This window comes from Bombus pyrosoma, linkage group LG11, assembly GCF_014825855.1.
Source record: "Bombus pyrosoma isolate SC7728 linkage group LG11, ASM1482585v1, whole genome shotgun sequence".
NCBI lineage: Eukaryota > Metazoa > Arthropoda > Insecta > Hymenoptera > Apidae > Bombus > Bombus pyrosoma.
This window is the reverse complement of record NC_057780.1, coordinates 8,392,335-8,408,060: the sequence shown is the minus strand read 5'-3', so window position 1 is coordinate 8,408,060 and position 15,726 is coordinate 8,392,335. Positions and strand designations below refer to the sequence as shown.

At 38.3% G+C, this 15,726-nt stretch overlaps 1 protein-coding gene across 1 annotated transcript in view; it reads right to left on the bottom strand.

The window, feature by feature from the left end:
• The window catches only part of LOC122572355 (formin-J-like), a 54,336-nt gene extending 39,985 nt beyond the window's left edge, over positions 1 to 14,351 (bottom strand). The window contains exon 1 of the mRNA XM_043737232.1: positions 13,200 to 14,351. Coding sequence (XP_043593167.1) covers positions 13,200 to 13,392 — 193 coding nt within the window. The 5' untranslated portion in view covers positions 13,393 to 14,351. The remainder of the gene's footprint in view (positions 1 to 13,199) is intronic.
• Positions 14,352 to 15,726: the final 1,375 nt, after the last annotated feature.

Below are 15,726 nucleotides of genomic sequence, written 5' to 3'. Positions count from 1 at the left end.
CTGCTCTTGAATAAAAGAAAAGAAAAAGGTACCCAGGAAAATGCACTTTCGGTTTCTTTTCGGAGAATTTCAAATTTGTCCAAATTTACGGCCGTCTATCCTCCGCCCGAGGACAGATTAAAATCAGCCTGTCTATTTCTATAATTCTTCGAATTCGAAATCGAAATAAAGTATTTTTAAATGTCACAAAATTTGAAAAAATTTCTTCGTGGAAAATACGAAGAGAGAAAAATTAAAACGATCGAGTCGTTCGATGAAATGAAACTAAATAAAAGCGAGGCTTCCTATCACTTGACCTTGACTGATAACAACTACTATACGCCTCGAATTCTTCTGTCTCGACCGTTGATTATCGTTCCTCAGATGCCTGTTCCCCTAAACTTTTTCTCGCTTCGTTATTTCATACACTAATCTTTTCTCTGTTTTAATGCAGCCACATTCGAAGCGAAGAAATAAGAGAAGAAACTGTCTGGAATTCTAAAATAAATGAAAAGAATTAGAAGCAATCTGCAGTTTATCTGTTCATCTTCGTTCTGCATAATTTTTTCATACGTTAATACAATCATACTATATATTTATTAAATTATATATTATATTACGTTATAATTAGTAAAGATCTGCGATCAGATACTTGTTGTTCGTTGTTTATGCATAATACGCGAGCGATAAACGGTTGATAAATTATAAATGATAACACGATTGCAAAATTTATTTTTGATAGAATATCTGGTATGAGAGCTTAATGATACTACGATTACGTCTTTTCGAGATCGTGCAGCATTACACAACCTGCTTTTTATGGTAAACAAGAATTTATTTTATTTAATTTTTTAAGAATTCTACAGAGATTATATCCATGAATTTCGTATAAAAAATTTAATTCCATGTGCTGTCAATTTTTTACACAAATTCACGGAAAGGAAAACATAGGGGGGGGGGGGAAAAAAGCTTAAAAAGTTTTTACAGCGCCTGCTGCAGTTCAAGCACCACGTGACTCAAGCACTAAAAACTTCACGTTTTTTAAAACCTTGTTTTCAACATGATCCCGCTTTGGAAAAGACATCGCCCCTTACCTTGAACTTTCGCCTATAAAACTTCAAAGAAATAGTTCCACTTAAAAAAATGTCATAAAAAAGAGGAATAAAATTTATAAGATACGCTCTGTGTCATATTTCGATACTACGAATCTTCGATTTTATATATTACCGTATAACAACTGTATCTTTAACCGTATATATATATATATATATATATATATATATATCCGTCTCAGTATATTTACAATTTTATACCACAAACAAACAGAAACGAAAGAAAGCTATACAGTCATCGTGACATAAAAGAATGTAAATTTGAACTTTTGTACAAAAGTATATAAGAAAAGTTTGGCGCATGTTAGGATGACAAAGGAAATAACGACTTTCTTAAATAAATAAATGTTTTACGATACAACGCTGTTTTATAGTATTGAAACTGTAATTCATTATATCTGGGAATGTTATTTATAATTATTATGATATACTGATTCCTCGTAAACGCTTACGAGAAAATTTATTTCGTTTAAAAGAGTAGCTCAAAGTTTTGAACGGGGATGTACATCTAAATAAAATCTTCTATAAACAAGGGTCGTTTTCTTCTTTCTCTTCTGATTAAGAGGGATAGATTAGAAGAACGAAAGAACGAGATGAGGTTGTTTTGAAAATGTAGTCTCGGATCCGCTTTAAATTGGGCCATGGAATCAAGAGCGGTGCAACAGAGGCAGGGTCAAGGCGGTGCACTTCGCCGATGCACTCTCTCGAGGAGCATTGCTCTCGCCACCATTCTATCGCTTTCATTGAACGAACAATGCCGTCACGATTGACGCATTCAGACGTTCCGACGAGACGGGCCGAAGTGGTCGGCCCGTTTCAAGAAACAATAATTATACGATGGATTTACGTCGCACTTGAAATATCCGGTGCTGACAAGCCCGGAATCAAGAGATCTCTGTCGCTACACAACCGTCACCTACCAAAGAAAGACTCGATGAAACTCGTTTATCAACTAATTGTACAGTATAATGCTTGATCTTTGATCTATCGTTCGCAATTAAATCAATTCTATATTTAGGGAATGTTACGAATTTAATTTTCCAACTCGTATTATCGTTTAACATGAAATTTGTTAACGAAATTTTTCTGCTGATTAAATTGCAGCGTATTCCGCATAGTATTTTTTTTTTTGTGATAGGAAGATGTGATTATTTTATTTCGAAAGACGAATTATATTTTTGTAAAAAAAAAGGAACATTATTTATTGGAGGAATTATGAATTTCAAATGTTTCTTTCTTCGCACGTATGACACGTGAATTTTTAAATATTCGTAATAAAACTTGTTAAATTTCACGATATTTTCGCATGTCTGTTACGGCGAATTGCAACGATGCCTGTTTCGAACGAATTACAATATAGGTAGGAGAATGTCAGATTCCGGCAGTTTGTTAAAAACGTGAAAAACAAGATTCAATAAATAAAAATACATAAAACAACGCATTTAAATTTACATTAAAATAGGCGTTATACTGACGTTTCGATTAAAAAGTCACAAATTTGTTTCGATTTTTCCTTCGAAACGAAATAATACCTGTATTATATATATATATATATATATAGCATTATTAAATTTTTTAAGATCGATACCCTACATAATTGCAGTAACGAAGTTTAATTTTGCCAGTACTTTCACCTTCAAGAATTTTCATCTAAATATTACTCGTATAATCGCAAATAAAAGCGCAATTAACCCTACGAAAAAATATTCAGAAAAATTCCTTGAAATTCCTGAATAACGTTAACCACAGACTGCGTCGTTTGTTCGATGCGAAGACGGACTTTTACTTCGTAAATTGTACGAAACCCTATTAAAAATACTAAAAGACACTCGATTCCTTGAAACTGCTCAATGACATTAACCACAGTCTGCATCGTCTGGTGAACGAGAAAAAAGCTTTTTTCTCGATTTCCGAAGTCCCGCAATCCCATTCACCGAGCGGCAATTAAGATCGAGTTAAGACTCAAAGAGACGGCCAAGCTGGCTGAAGGGGTGAAAAATCTTTCATTCCGACGAATGCGTTTCCACCACCGTACCGTGGAGGAGCGCCCTGTCGCTTCCCTTTCCCTTTCTCGTCGCTAAAAGAAGAGAAGAGAAGAGAGCCAGACAGACACGCGTCGGCACGAGAAAAGAAGAGATGTCGAGGGCGACGTATAAAGAATGGAAGAGGACAGAGAAAAAGGGCAGACAATAATGGTGGAGGATGAAAGGGAGGCCAAACGCTCGTACGTGAAGTCGCGTTCGCTTAAGCGTGTTCGTGCGTACAGGGTGTCTCGGCGCGGCGTGTCGCTTGAAACGGAGCAGAACTAGTCAGACAATGGGCTCGGGGGAAATGAAAGAAGGACATTTAAAGTCACTAATTACTTCGAGAAATACCGATTCACTGACGCACAATCGGAGGCCAGGAATTTCGAACGAGTTCTCTCGAATCGTGTAAAAATTTGGTTGGTTAGAAAATGATAAATTTTCAATTAAAATTAATTGACGAATTTAGCAATTTGAGGTTTTTTAATTTTTTGACTAGAAAATGGAAACTTATTATTTGTCTATTATACAACGAATGGATTGATCTCTGCGCGTTTATGCGAAATTTAAGAATACTGAAATATCCGGAATGCATGATTACAGATATTTACACAAATCCATACTTTTAAAAGGATAAATAAATAAATGCAACTTAAACAAGGATTTGTGTCATCTACTAAATATTATAACGAGCACTCTTTGGCTTGATACGTATTCTGAAGATATTGTCGCATTCATAAAAATATAGGAAATATCCAAATGCAAGCACTCATTGCGATACCTAGTAAATGAAACAAATCTCGTATTTAGATTCTTCATAGAGTTATGAATATACATAATTATCTGCGTTCTATTAACGACTCTGATAGGATTTATATGTGTGTGTAATGTGATACGTGCGTTCAAGCTATGAGAATATAAGTGCAAATAGATAATAAAATATTGAACTTTTCTTTGAAAAATGAATCAACATTTACGTACCTATCTATTTATAAACCATTTGCGGTAAAAAAGATAAAGATATTAGAAGAAGATTACAACCAAAGTTATGATTGAATAATTAATACTAATTAGAGCAGCAAAATATATGAGATATATTCATCTGCGTTCTGACATGGGACGAAGAAGGAAACAACGTATAAATTACAAGAGACGAATAACGATCCGACAAACTAGCTGTCTGGTCGAGAAAGATCGCCGAGATACACGCCACGCAACAAGTAATTAGCCCGATGCATTCTACCCTTGAACCTGAAGCCTTCAACATCGACGTGCTCCCATATTATCGCCTATCCGCCGCGACTTTGCTATATTTTTTTCTAGCTCGGATCATTCTGTAAATTACCGTGTGTGGGACAGCTATTCGACCAGTGAAAAAAAATGACCTAGAGGGGGTAGAAGGAAGGGAAAGGGAGGGGGGTGTCTGGACGGTTGGCACGCTTCTCCGTGACCCTGTCGATCCATGTTACACGATGCATTAATTAGTCGCGACCATCCCCCCTGCTCGTAATAAAAATTCGCGGTTTCTCTTTTTTTGAATCGGACTATCGGAGAAAAATTATCAACGTGTACAAAATTACCAACCTTTTTTTAATATCCTTTCGTGACAATAAAAAGCTCGCGATTTGCCTTTCTTCAAATGTGGCCACTGGTGAAAAACGATTAACATGTATGAAATTATCAAACATTCTGCGATATTTGTTAATGGGGTTTATCAAATAATTTCGATTTCCTGAAATGGTATAGATAGAGAGAAAAAAAAGAGATTAGAAAAATCTTCCAGAGGGAAGAACCGAAAATGGATCGGCTGAAACTTTTTTCGAGAACGAACAGGTTCCAACGATTCCGAGGGCAGAGATAAAGACACGGGGGTCCTAAAAATATTTGCTCTGCTTATCAGTTAACACGACGATGTAGCCACTTTTCGAGCCGTGACCCTTCTTCCGATCTACCAACTTTTTAGGGACTGACGTTTTCTTCCTAGAAAGATACGCCAGAAAATTTATGCGAGACTTTCCATTCCTTATTTTATTGCTTCTCGCGTTTACTCTCAAACGAATAACAACATCAAATATACAAGAACGTAAAAGTCAAGTGAAAAAATCCAAATGATAAAATATTATATAAATATATGAGTAGGAAAATATTCAGAAATCGAACGAGGATCACAATTCAATGCGTAAAGCGACTAGAGATTTCCACGTAATACGCTCAATGCAAATTGCAGATTTATAGGGGTGGAATTTCGAAACGGAAAGTTTGGAAACCACTGGCGTGCATGATGCATACGAGCGACAATGCTGCACGCACTTGACGCGCACGTGCTGCGTGCATGTAGTAGCAAATGCACGCACACGGACGCATCTTGAAACGAGGACTGAAGGGTGTCTGCGCCCATGGTACACGTTGCGAAGCGCAGCGGTTCGCACCCTCTGCGTGTCAGCCTGAATAGGCTGACATTGAACTCTACGGAACCGAGGAGCTTTAAACTATTTTTAAATCGACCCAGACAAATTCTTTCCGCCGAATTTTTTGTATGTTTGCAAGCAAAACGTTAGGAAGAAAGATGATAATTGTTCCACGAAACGTTTTTCCCAACTTTAATGCAATGTAATAACTGCGATATATTGGAACTCGCTTTGAGCAAGTGACAGATTTTTGGAAAATACCTGTCAATCAATTCTACACGTGGATTAGTCGAAGAAGTTGAAATATTTTGACGAAATTAATTGTACTATTGGTGTTTATACAACACGTCCCTAATTTGTATAATAGATTCTTCTTCTCACTTCAGCGACTAACAGAAAAATTACAAAATCAAGAAAAAGGGGCTTCAGCTTCCCCCGTAGTCCCGCGTAAAAGCAGAAAACTGTGCCTCATCGATCATCTTATAGAATCTTCGTACGAAATTAAAGTCGAAAAGTTGAATTTTGTTCACGAGATGTCGCTCTCCAGGTCACTGTACAACGGAACCTAGAATCGTCGCAAGATTCTCTCTCTCTCTCTCTCTCTCTCTCTCTTTCTCTCTCTCTTTCTCTGTTAGGTTAGTCGAATCGGGGAATACACGTCAGCAGGCCTTGGCCTCCAGTCAGCCGATAATACGGAGCCACGATAACACCGGAGACTATTTTAAAATACCGATTTAGCCCAGTCAAGATCAACATCGCGACTGCCGCCTCCGCCGCCCCCATCGTGTCTACCTGCATTCTTTGCAATACAAATAAAGCTGCCTGTGCTCCGACTACCGCGAAACGAAATCCACTGCGTTGTTTTCCCGTCTGCGGTTCGCGCAAACAAACCCACTAGTGCTCGTCCTCGCTTCGACTCGACTGATGACGATACGCGTATATAATTTGGTTTGCATAAAGCGCGCGTGCATAATTTATAGCCAAACGGTGTGCATATTGGCTGTTTCGTAAAGTGATCAGAAAAAAAAAATTGGCATTTGGAAAATGTGTGGTTTTAAACACAAGGAGCTTGGAATATAAGTATACAGTCTACATGTATGGGGATATTAATGATAAATGAATAGTTTTTCGAGTTATCGAAATAGAGATAGAAAGGGGACATATGTTTTAAGTAGTCATTGAAAATAATTTTGGTTATTTGTTTGTGAGATACGAATATCGAATTTGCGGATCCAACGTTTATATAGAAGATAATTAAAGCGAAAAATAACTCGAAGAACTTCCAACGCTTAATAATAAAGATAATGGCAAATTAAGAAAAAGTGGAAATATTTTTGGCCAAGATATAAAGAATTATATTAAAGTAATAGACTTTACAGAAATCATAGACACAAAATATTTCTATGATGTATTATGATGCTATAAATAGTTTTGTTTCTTCAAACTTGATAAATGTCTAGAATCTAGATGGATGAAAAGACAGAAATGAAGAAAATTCTAGAAATTCTTTTCCCCTACTATTTGAAGAAAGAAACAGAATCTTAAAGGAACAAACATTTGATAATATAAATAGACAGAAAAAAATTGCAATATCCCTGATAAAAACTTCCATTGTAATACCTTATCTTCCCATTTACTAACAATCCCATCAATCCAAAATTTTATATTTCTGATTTAAAATAAAATGACGTTTTATTTTGCTGATTGGAAAAGAGGAACTTGCTTGAAGAATTCGAGTAAAAAGGGTCATTGAATAGGTTGAAGCGTGGAAAGAAAAATAGTATTTTAAATGAGACGGAACATTCACTATTAATACAATATGCGGGCACCTCCGCGATGAAACGTATCAGCGGGTTTTCGGCGTGCTTTCCGGAATTTCTCATGGCCAAGGTCACGGCACTCGCGTCATCTCGTCGAATCTATATTTAAAGCAAGCACCGAGATTGACTCTTTTATCCTTCGTCTAGCGATTAACATAGATCGTGAAAAGCCGCTGACTATTATCATAAACAATTCTCATGAAGCCAAGGAAAACTGACACGCATGTTAAGTGAAATAAATGCCTCCAATTTTCCTTTTATCAGACAATACGTCGTTCGATCAAAACAACGATGACCTCTGAGACACAATACAATACAAATAATATTTTTGTAGACGATGATTAACCTGACAACGAATATGGGAAAGCTTGGAGATGAAAAGTTACTGTTCCATATAATTCCATAATTCCCTCTATTTGTCGATATACACTGTCAAAGTTCGAAAAATAACGCTTAACACACATAGTGATCTAAAAATTGAATGTATCTCGTCGTCTAATGCAAACATCATTAACACACATTTTTCAAAGGCGAGAGCGGATAACGAGGCCGCGGCACGTTTTGTATTCTTTATCTTTCGACACTGATAACGTTAAATCAAGCACCGAACGAATCGAAAGAATCGTAATTCGAATGACTCAAGTACGTTAATTAAGCGTTAATTAAACATGTAAACCATTCTGAACAGTCTTTTACGGAAATATAAAGTTTGCAAACTGGGAAATAAGAAAATAAGAAATAGCAAGGATCGTTTTAGTGAATACGTCACGGACCAATTAACATCGTTTTAAAATTTTACGAATTTTACAATTCTCAAAATCGTTCCTCGAGCAAGTAGATTTATAGAAAACGATTTTTGATTCGTAGAAAACGGTTTTTCACGTTCTCACCACTTTCTCAACAGTAGCAATTGGATTCGTTCGAACCCTAAACCCTCGTCGCTCGTGGAATCCACTACCTTTATCAGCTACGTCATCGTAGCTGTGATAACGTGCCACCCGTTCAATGTCATGGAAACGAATGCCGTATTTTCTCAACTGCCACAGACCGCCGTTTATCAGAACAAAAATCAAACCCGACAACCTGTCGTGCACATGGAGTATGGTGAAGTAGTGCGAACAGGAACTTTCAACCCCTGGCTTTCCCAAATGAATTTGTAAAATTCGAAATTAGCTCGGAATTTCTATAGAAACACGCAGAAATGTTGTTTTTGATCGAATAAAATTGCCTTACAATTTTTAACTAGCATTATGCTATACCGTATTTAATTACTTTTAAACTGTTTCTATATTTTTTATGTATTTCCCATGGTGTTTGCAAGCATTAGTTTCTTTAGGAATTAAAAATAAACAGATATTTAATTTATATATTTGTATAATTTGTATCATTACCATTGTAATTTTTAGAAATATTATAAAATGTATCTATGACCTATAAAACTTTATTGTCTTCAGGCACTTAAAATGAACAAAACTGAATTTATATTGCATTATATTTAACATTATCGACATCAGCATGAAAATGAATGACGTCTTAGCGAATTTCAGTTTCTTTGGTATTTCAAAATGGAAAAATTATATGCATATTAAACGAACTGTATCGGTATGTATCGTTGATTTTATTGGTCGATATATAACGAAAGAAACGAATTGATGTACATATGTAGATTAGAACGTGCAAATCGTGATTGATTTTTTGTCAATCCTACGATCAATAGATCAACGACCCTGACATTAAGCGCGACATGTCGATGGCTTAAATTGTATTTGCATATCGAGGTCGTCATCTTAACAAACCGGTTGATCTTCCATGCCGAAACTGTTTGTTATTTAAATTTCCAACGGGACCGAGATACTTGTGAGATTAATATTATACACAAGTTCAAACAGGTATCCAGCATACTCAAATAGTTTCACTCACTTTCGATTAACGATAAATCGATATGAATTCGAAACGAAACTTTATGGACTCGATGTACCAAAAATCGTAATTTCCACTGCTCTACATTTGTCACAGTTCATTTTCTATTTCTCATATTTTAAGGATTATATTGTTCAATATTATTCAATAACGATAAACCACTTGATCTTCTTCAATAAAAAAAAAAGATACAAAATTTGACTAAAACATATTATAGAAAATAATGAATTTCTCTTTAAAAATACCTTGAATGTTGAATGAAATAAATACAATTTCTAAAATCACAAATACTAAATAAAATCCTTAAAATACTAGACAGAACTTCAAAATAACCTACGATTAACTTTCCATATTAAGCAGTCAAAAATGTTTTACAAGGGAATTATTTCAAATTACTGATTCCATGGCAGTAAATTGTTATGATCACAAAATGATAATGCTTCATAATTACGTAGAAACGCGAATGGCGTATAATTAACGGATAGAATGCAATATCTGTGACTTTTTGTTGTTCGTAGGTAGTGCTGTCTGAATCAATAAAGCAGCCGCGAATCGAGCAGTTCGCCTTATGCAGATTGTTTCGTCAGCAAGGAGGCCTCTGTTCATCGACCACGGATCGATTATCGATTATCAAGCAGGTCAGATATTAGCTTTCAGGGGACGAAGCCCCCGTAACGCGGTTCGTCTCAAGTCCTCGCTCCAACAACGTGTCTATTGAACCACTCCATCGATTTACTTTCATTTTCCAATTCACCTTCGGTCGCAGTTTCTCCGGCGGTGCGTTTGCCTTTACCAGCTTGTTGCCAATTTATTTTGAATTAATAACGAACATAAGAGAGGTTGTAAAACGCGTTGCTGTCTCGCGAGGCTCGACTTTCGAGAATAACAGGATTTTATGTCGCTCAAGTGCACGTGCATTCGAGCGATTCGACTCTGTTTAACAAAGTTCGTTTGTATACAACGCGTAAAAACGAGTATCAATCATGCTGCTCGCCGAGAACACCGAGTACCTACCTCTTTTGCAAGAGAAAAATGCTCAAGCGATGGAGGAATTACAAATTTGTGATTTATGTCGGTCTTTATAATTTGTTTAGCAAAACGATGCTTCTCTGAATGGACGCAGGTGATGAATTGAATTATTAAAAAAACCAAAGTTACACACTATCATTTTATCAAACTATGATGCTACACACACTCTGTAATTATTACACGTATTTTATTACAATTATTATAATCAAATTTATTCCCTCTCCTTAGGCAAACCGGATTGTTCGTGCCCTAATTTTTCTGCTTTTATAAACCATCGAAAAATATAGGAAAATTCTGAGATACTTCCTAAATATAATGCCTATTATATTATACAATCTCTCATCGAGCCAAAGCTCTGCAACGTTCTCGAATAAAAACTAAAGATTCGCTTCAAAGAAATCCTAAAGTGAAATATCGTCTAACCCTTTCCACGAAGGGTTAATCATACGAAGTCATTTGTTCCAAAGAAACAACCATATTTCACCGACACCACACCCCTATCAATTACAAACCTAACCTAAACTCCAACGTCGTACCTCATCGTTCTCCCTATGAAATCTACCAAATCCCTACAGACAAACCTTCATCTGTTCTCCCTATACGCAGACATCACATTACACGTGAAAATCACGACGCTCGACAAAGAGGTTACATCGCCCTCCCCTCCCCCGTTGTGATTTAACCAAAACATAAAAAAAGAGAACAGAGAAAAAATACAAGAAGAAAAGAAGGAAATAGAAAAGCTCGTGCATCCGCAGGGTGAAACCACGAGTATCAGTGTTTGCTTACACGCCACGACCGCCGATATATTCGGAGTAAAAGCGTATACACACCGGATAGCGGTAAGAGGGAGGCTTTTACTCCGTCCAAGAGATGAAAAACTTATTTTTAGGCACGAAATGGCTCGATCGAGCTTTGCAGCGTCGCGCTGCTGTCAACTTTCTCTCCCCGGATCTCCTACGAGTTCGGCCTTCGCGTTACACAAACGTCCGGTCGTCACGAACAGTGCAGACGATAGCGCTTAGCGGTGCTTATCGTTAATGAAACGTACAGACGTAAACACTAAACATAGTACACTGGTCGGTACGCGAACAGTTTCTGCGAATACCAGGCGGGAGGGGGAAACATCCCTGTGTAGGATTATAATAAAATACGGAAATTAATTACGGGAAGAACTGATATAACAAATTAACTTTACGTAAGCAAATTGAATCGTTTCAATTTCACCCTACAATTATTTCCATAAGAGCTTTCATTTTTTATTGAAAGAGGTATTACAGACATAATTTATGTTTATATAATTATATTGCGTAATTATATAATTTAGTAGGAAGTTTGAGAAGTGTAAAACAGTAAAAAGGATTAGATTTGGCTATAAACGATCCAGATTGCCTGTGAAAAAATATTTTCGCCTATGGAAGATTAATAATGTGATTACTGATAATTAGCAAAATTCTCAATTAATTTGGAATACAGTAAATTCCGTACTCCATCGACAATGAAACTTCATGTAACATCTTTCTTATTCTCGCTTGTAAATTATGTTCCTGTAACTTGATCAAACGAGGGAAATCTTGTGTTTCTCATTCAAGCAGGCAATAGTGGTTTACTTCGAATTTGTCACAAGGTGAATGGACAGTGACTTGCTTCTTTTTGAAGGATGAAAAGACAAGTTTTTCCTAAGACGAATATTTGAAGGTCGGAGAGGTATATGTAACGAAAATAGAAAGAGATAATGTATATTTATTTTGATGTAATGTATATTTATTTTATGTGTTTGAAGCAGTGACTCGAGCTGGGAAGGGCAATGGAAATTTTTAGCTTTTCAAAACCTCATTGGGAAACACTCGTTTTAGTGAATGATTCTTTGTCATTATACACTGCGTGCTTATGGTATCTAGATGTACTATTCCATTCGAGTACACGATACTTCGATTGTTATCTTTCGATCGCTGGTTTTAATTTCCTTGTAAATTCGTTTAACATATCGAAATGAATTTGAGCAATTCAAAGATAGAGCAGATTAAATTAATCGTATCGTTACTTGGCTCATATCGTAATATTTATAAGAAATTAAATTAAAATATTTACTGTTCAAGAACTTCCAATCACTCCCATAATTTGTCATTTTTTGTTTATCAAGTCTTATAGTTTTGAAATAAAACGTTGAAAAGAAAGGAATTTCTGCTATTAACTGATACACGGATAGTCCACGTAAATTCAAGTTAAAGTTCAAGGTCCGATGCCGAGATTTAAGCATTATAATGAATCTAAAATCTGCACGCTCAGGGACCAATCGACTCGATCGTTAAGAGTAGATAATCGTGATAAAATTACCCCATTTTTTACGCACACGATATGATGTATTACGAATATTCGATAGCATAATAAGAAAACGATCGTAATCGTGACGATCTACCGTCTGAACCCTAAATATTATCGATATTTTTGCAATCGTCACTGTAAAAGACGCCATGATATCGTTAAAAAAGGCAGATTAATTATATCAAACGAAATTTCTGCAGATTTCGATAAATGGGAAAGGCTCAAAATCCAAACTTAATCACCATTTTTTATGCATTTTTATTAAGAGCGAAATAAACTCTCGAAAATGAAAAATCCGTGTTTAACATGGATTGCTGCAATGTTGTAACAAGTTGCAAGAAATACTCGCCATTAGCCTATTCAAAGATGAAATATGCAACATACTTTTTATATCTGTCGTTTAAAAAGTATCTCTAACCGAGAAACTATTTCACTTTCCCTATAGTAACAAAATAAAGAGACCATCCATGTTCGAAATTTCAATACTTTGCTCCATAGTCCAGAGACTTACATAATAACTTTCCTTAATCATCCAACAGAAAATATAGCCTTAAAATAGAAGGAAAAGAATGTATAGCTCACCGAGATCAGGAATGGAGCTGGTCGGTTCTTCGTGGTGGCCTTTGCCCTCGTTGGAGGCTCTAGCTCTGGGGGGCGGTGGCGGTGGCGGTGGTCTCATACTGGACGTTGAACTGACTACGACAGTGGCTGGCGGTGGTTGCTGAGTTGGTCCTCCGTTTCTATGATTTCCTCGCATTTGAGTCTGTGGTGACATCAGGACCGTGTCACCGCGGTGCCCCTGGGGAGGCCTAGGGCACCAGCCATGAAGAACCCTGATCGCGCTCCTTACTTCCGCCTGGAGTTCGGCGGCCCTGTCCCTCGCCGTGTGAGCCACGTTTAATATATTTCACCCGCAGCCGCGGGTCACGGGATTGCACTTAAAAATCTTTCGCGAACAACCGTTACGATCGGCTTCATTCACGAAACACGCAAGCACATGGATGACGATCAAAATCAAACTCGTGAACGAGTTAGCAAAATCGAGGTTTGGTATTTTCGTCGGTCACACAGTATATCGTAAAAGGAATAAAAGAAAAAACGCGTGCACTAGAATAATAATTCAGTCACTAACTGATTCACCTCGTTTGTGGCTACGTTTCACCGTATCTCCGCGCGGATGTCTCTCGAATGTCACGGTCAATGTCTTGCGACGGCGTGACACCTGCAGCGGAAGCCCTCGCGGCGACACTCCGAACTAATCACTCACTTTACGCGCGCCGCGCGTTCTATCTCCACGCTAATGACTAGCGATCACGTTTCACCGAAAAGACCGCGATCATCCAGGAAAATCGATCCATGGAAATACAAACGCGACGTATCCTAGTGCCACAGAAAAATTTCAGTCACTGTCCACTTTCAAATATCTCGGAGATCTGTCACGATTTCTGGTCCCTCGTAGCACGTGTCCTTCGAGCGAGTGCCCTTTGGAATATCCTTCAAGATACACAGTCCGTGTAAAATCACTGATGTAATATTTCAACACAATACGCCGTCTCTTGGATGCATGTATGTAAACATATTTACAATCCAGTTCTATTAGTCACTAAAAAAACAGTAGTGAATCACTTGTTCGAAAATTTGGTTAAAATATCTCCATTCATAACCTCCAACGTGTCGACAGATGTCATACGTTTAACGTTTCACAATATCGAATAACACGTGCGAGACACAATTCCGATCGCGTTCGACTTAACATTGAAGTATCACTGATAGATCTTGGTCTCACAACTAGTCGTTATCGTACGATGCGAGACTGCGTAAAGGGAGAATACACGTAAGACCGGTCCGCGTGGACGAGAGTGTTTCTTAGCAGTTCGTCGAAAACAACAGTCCTCGGAATACGAGTAGTCAGTCCCTCGCGAGCCACCGCCGACCTTTCCCTCTCTCCCACCACCCACGCAGCGTCCTCCTCCCTTCTGCTTTCTCGCTCCCGCTTTCGTGCCAGAGAGTTACTCTCCCCCTCTTTTCGAGCACTCTCGGTTTTCCTCTGTCACCCTTAATATATACGGCCGAGACGAAGACAGCGATCGAGATCCACCTCCACGGTTGACCGCGGTTTATCGTCGCGAAGGTCTCCAAGAGCGTCAACCCCTACTCGAGTTTCATCACGAGGTAAATCAAAAAGCAACGTGATTCCGTTCAGTCTCGCGACAAGTCGACCAGCTTCGATTACGAACTGTGTACGCGACTCGCGGCCGTGTCGTTTCTCTCACTTCGATCGATAATCGATACGATCGATCACGTGGACGAGACAAACGCGGGAGATCATTACGAGAGCGCGCCCTCTATGCTCCACACTTTATCTCTCTCTTTCTTTATCGAGACACTCTTCGTTGAAAAGCGCGTGGATTAGTGCGTTACGTGTCACACTCACGGTCAAACGAAAAAAAAAGTCGGTGGTTGGAGCACAGACGGCAGTGAGCCGACGACGACGAGAACCGTCATCGACGCCGGCGAAAGTGAGAGTGCGGCAGGCCGCGGTGGATTCAGCGGTGCATAAGCGCTCTTGTTTCTCTCTCTTCCTTCATCTAGATATCTCCCTCACACCCGATATCTCTCTCTCGGTATTATCTCCGTTTCATTCTCGCCCTCTGTCTATCTCCCTCCGTCTCCTTCTGTGCGTATGTTCGTCTTCGTTCTACATAGATTCCGTCTCCCTTAGTTTCTCGCCCCTTCTCGCTCTCTATTTCGCTCTTTATCGCGCCCCTATGGATAGCCTATAGCCTGTGGCAAGCGAGCATGGTTCGACCTATAGCGTTCGACGTTCCAGCGCGCTATCCGCGTGCACTGACAGCGCACGTATATAAAGCGGCTGCTTCGCGATACGACCCCACACTACGCCACGTAACACGATCTCCCGGTGCGCACACACTGCCGCGCCGCTCTCTGTCTTTATTTCACGCGCGCCAGCTCCCTATTCTTTCTCCTCTTCGGTTTCGTCTATTGCCCTTCCTTGTTCTGGTCGCTACTACTCTCCCTCTCTCGTGATAACGCTGTCTCGCTCGCTGCCTCTCTCTTTCACGATATCTTTATTTTCATTTGTTTCTGC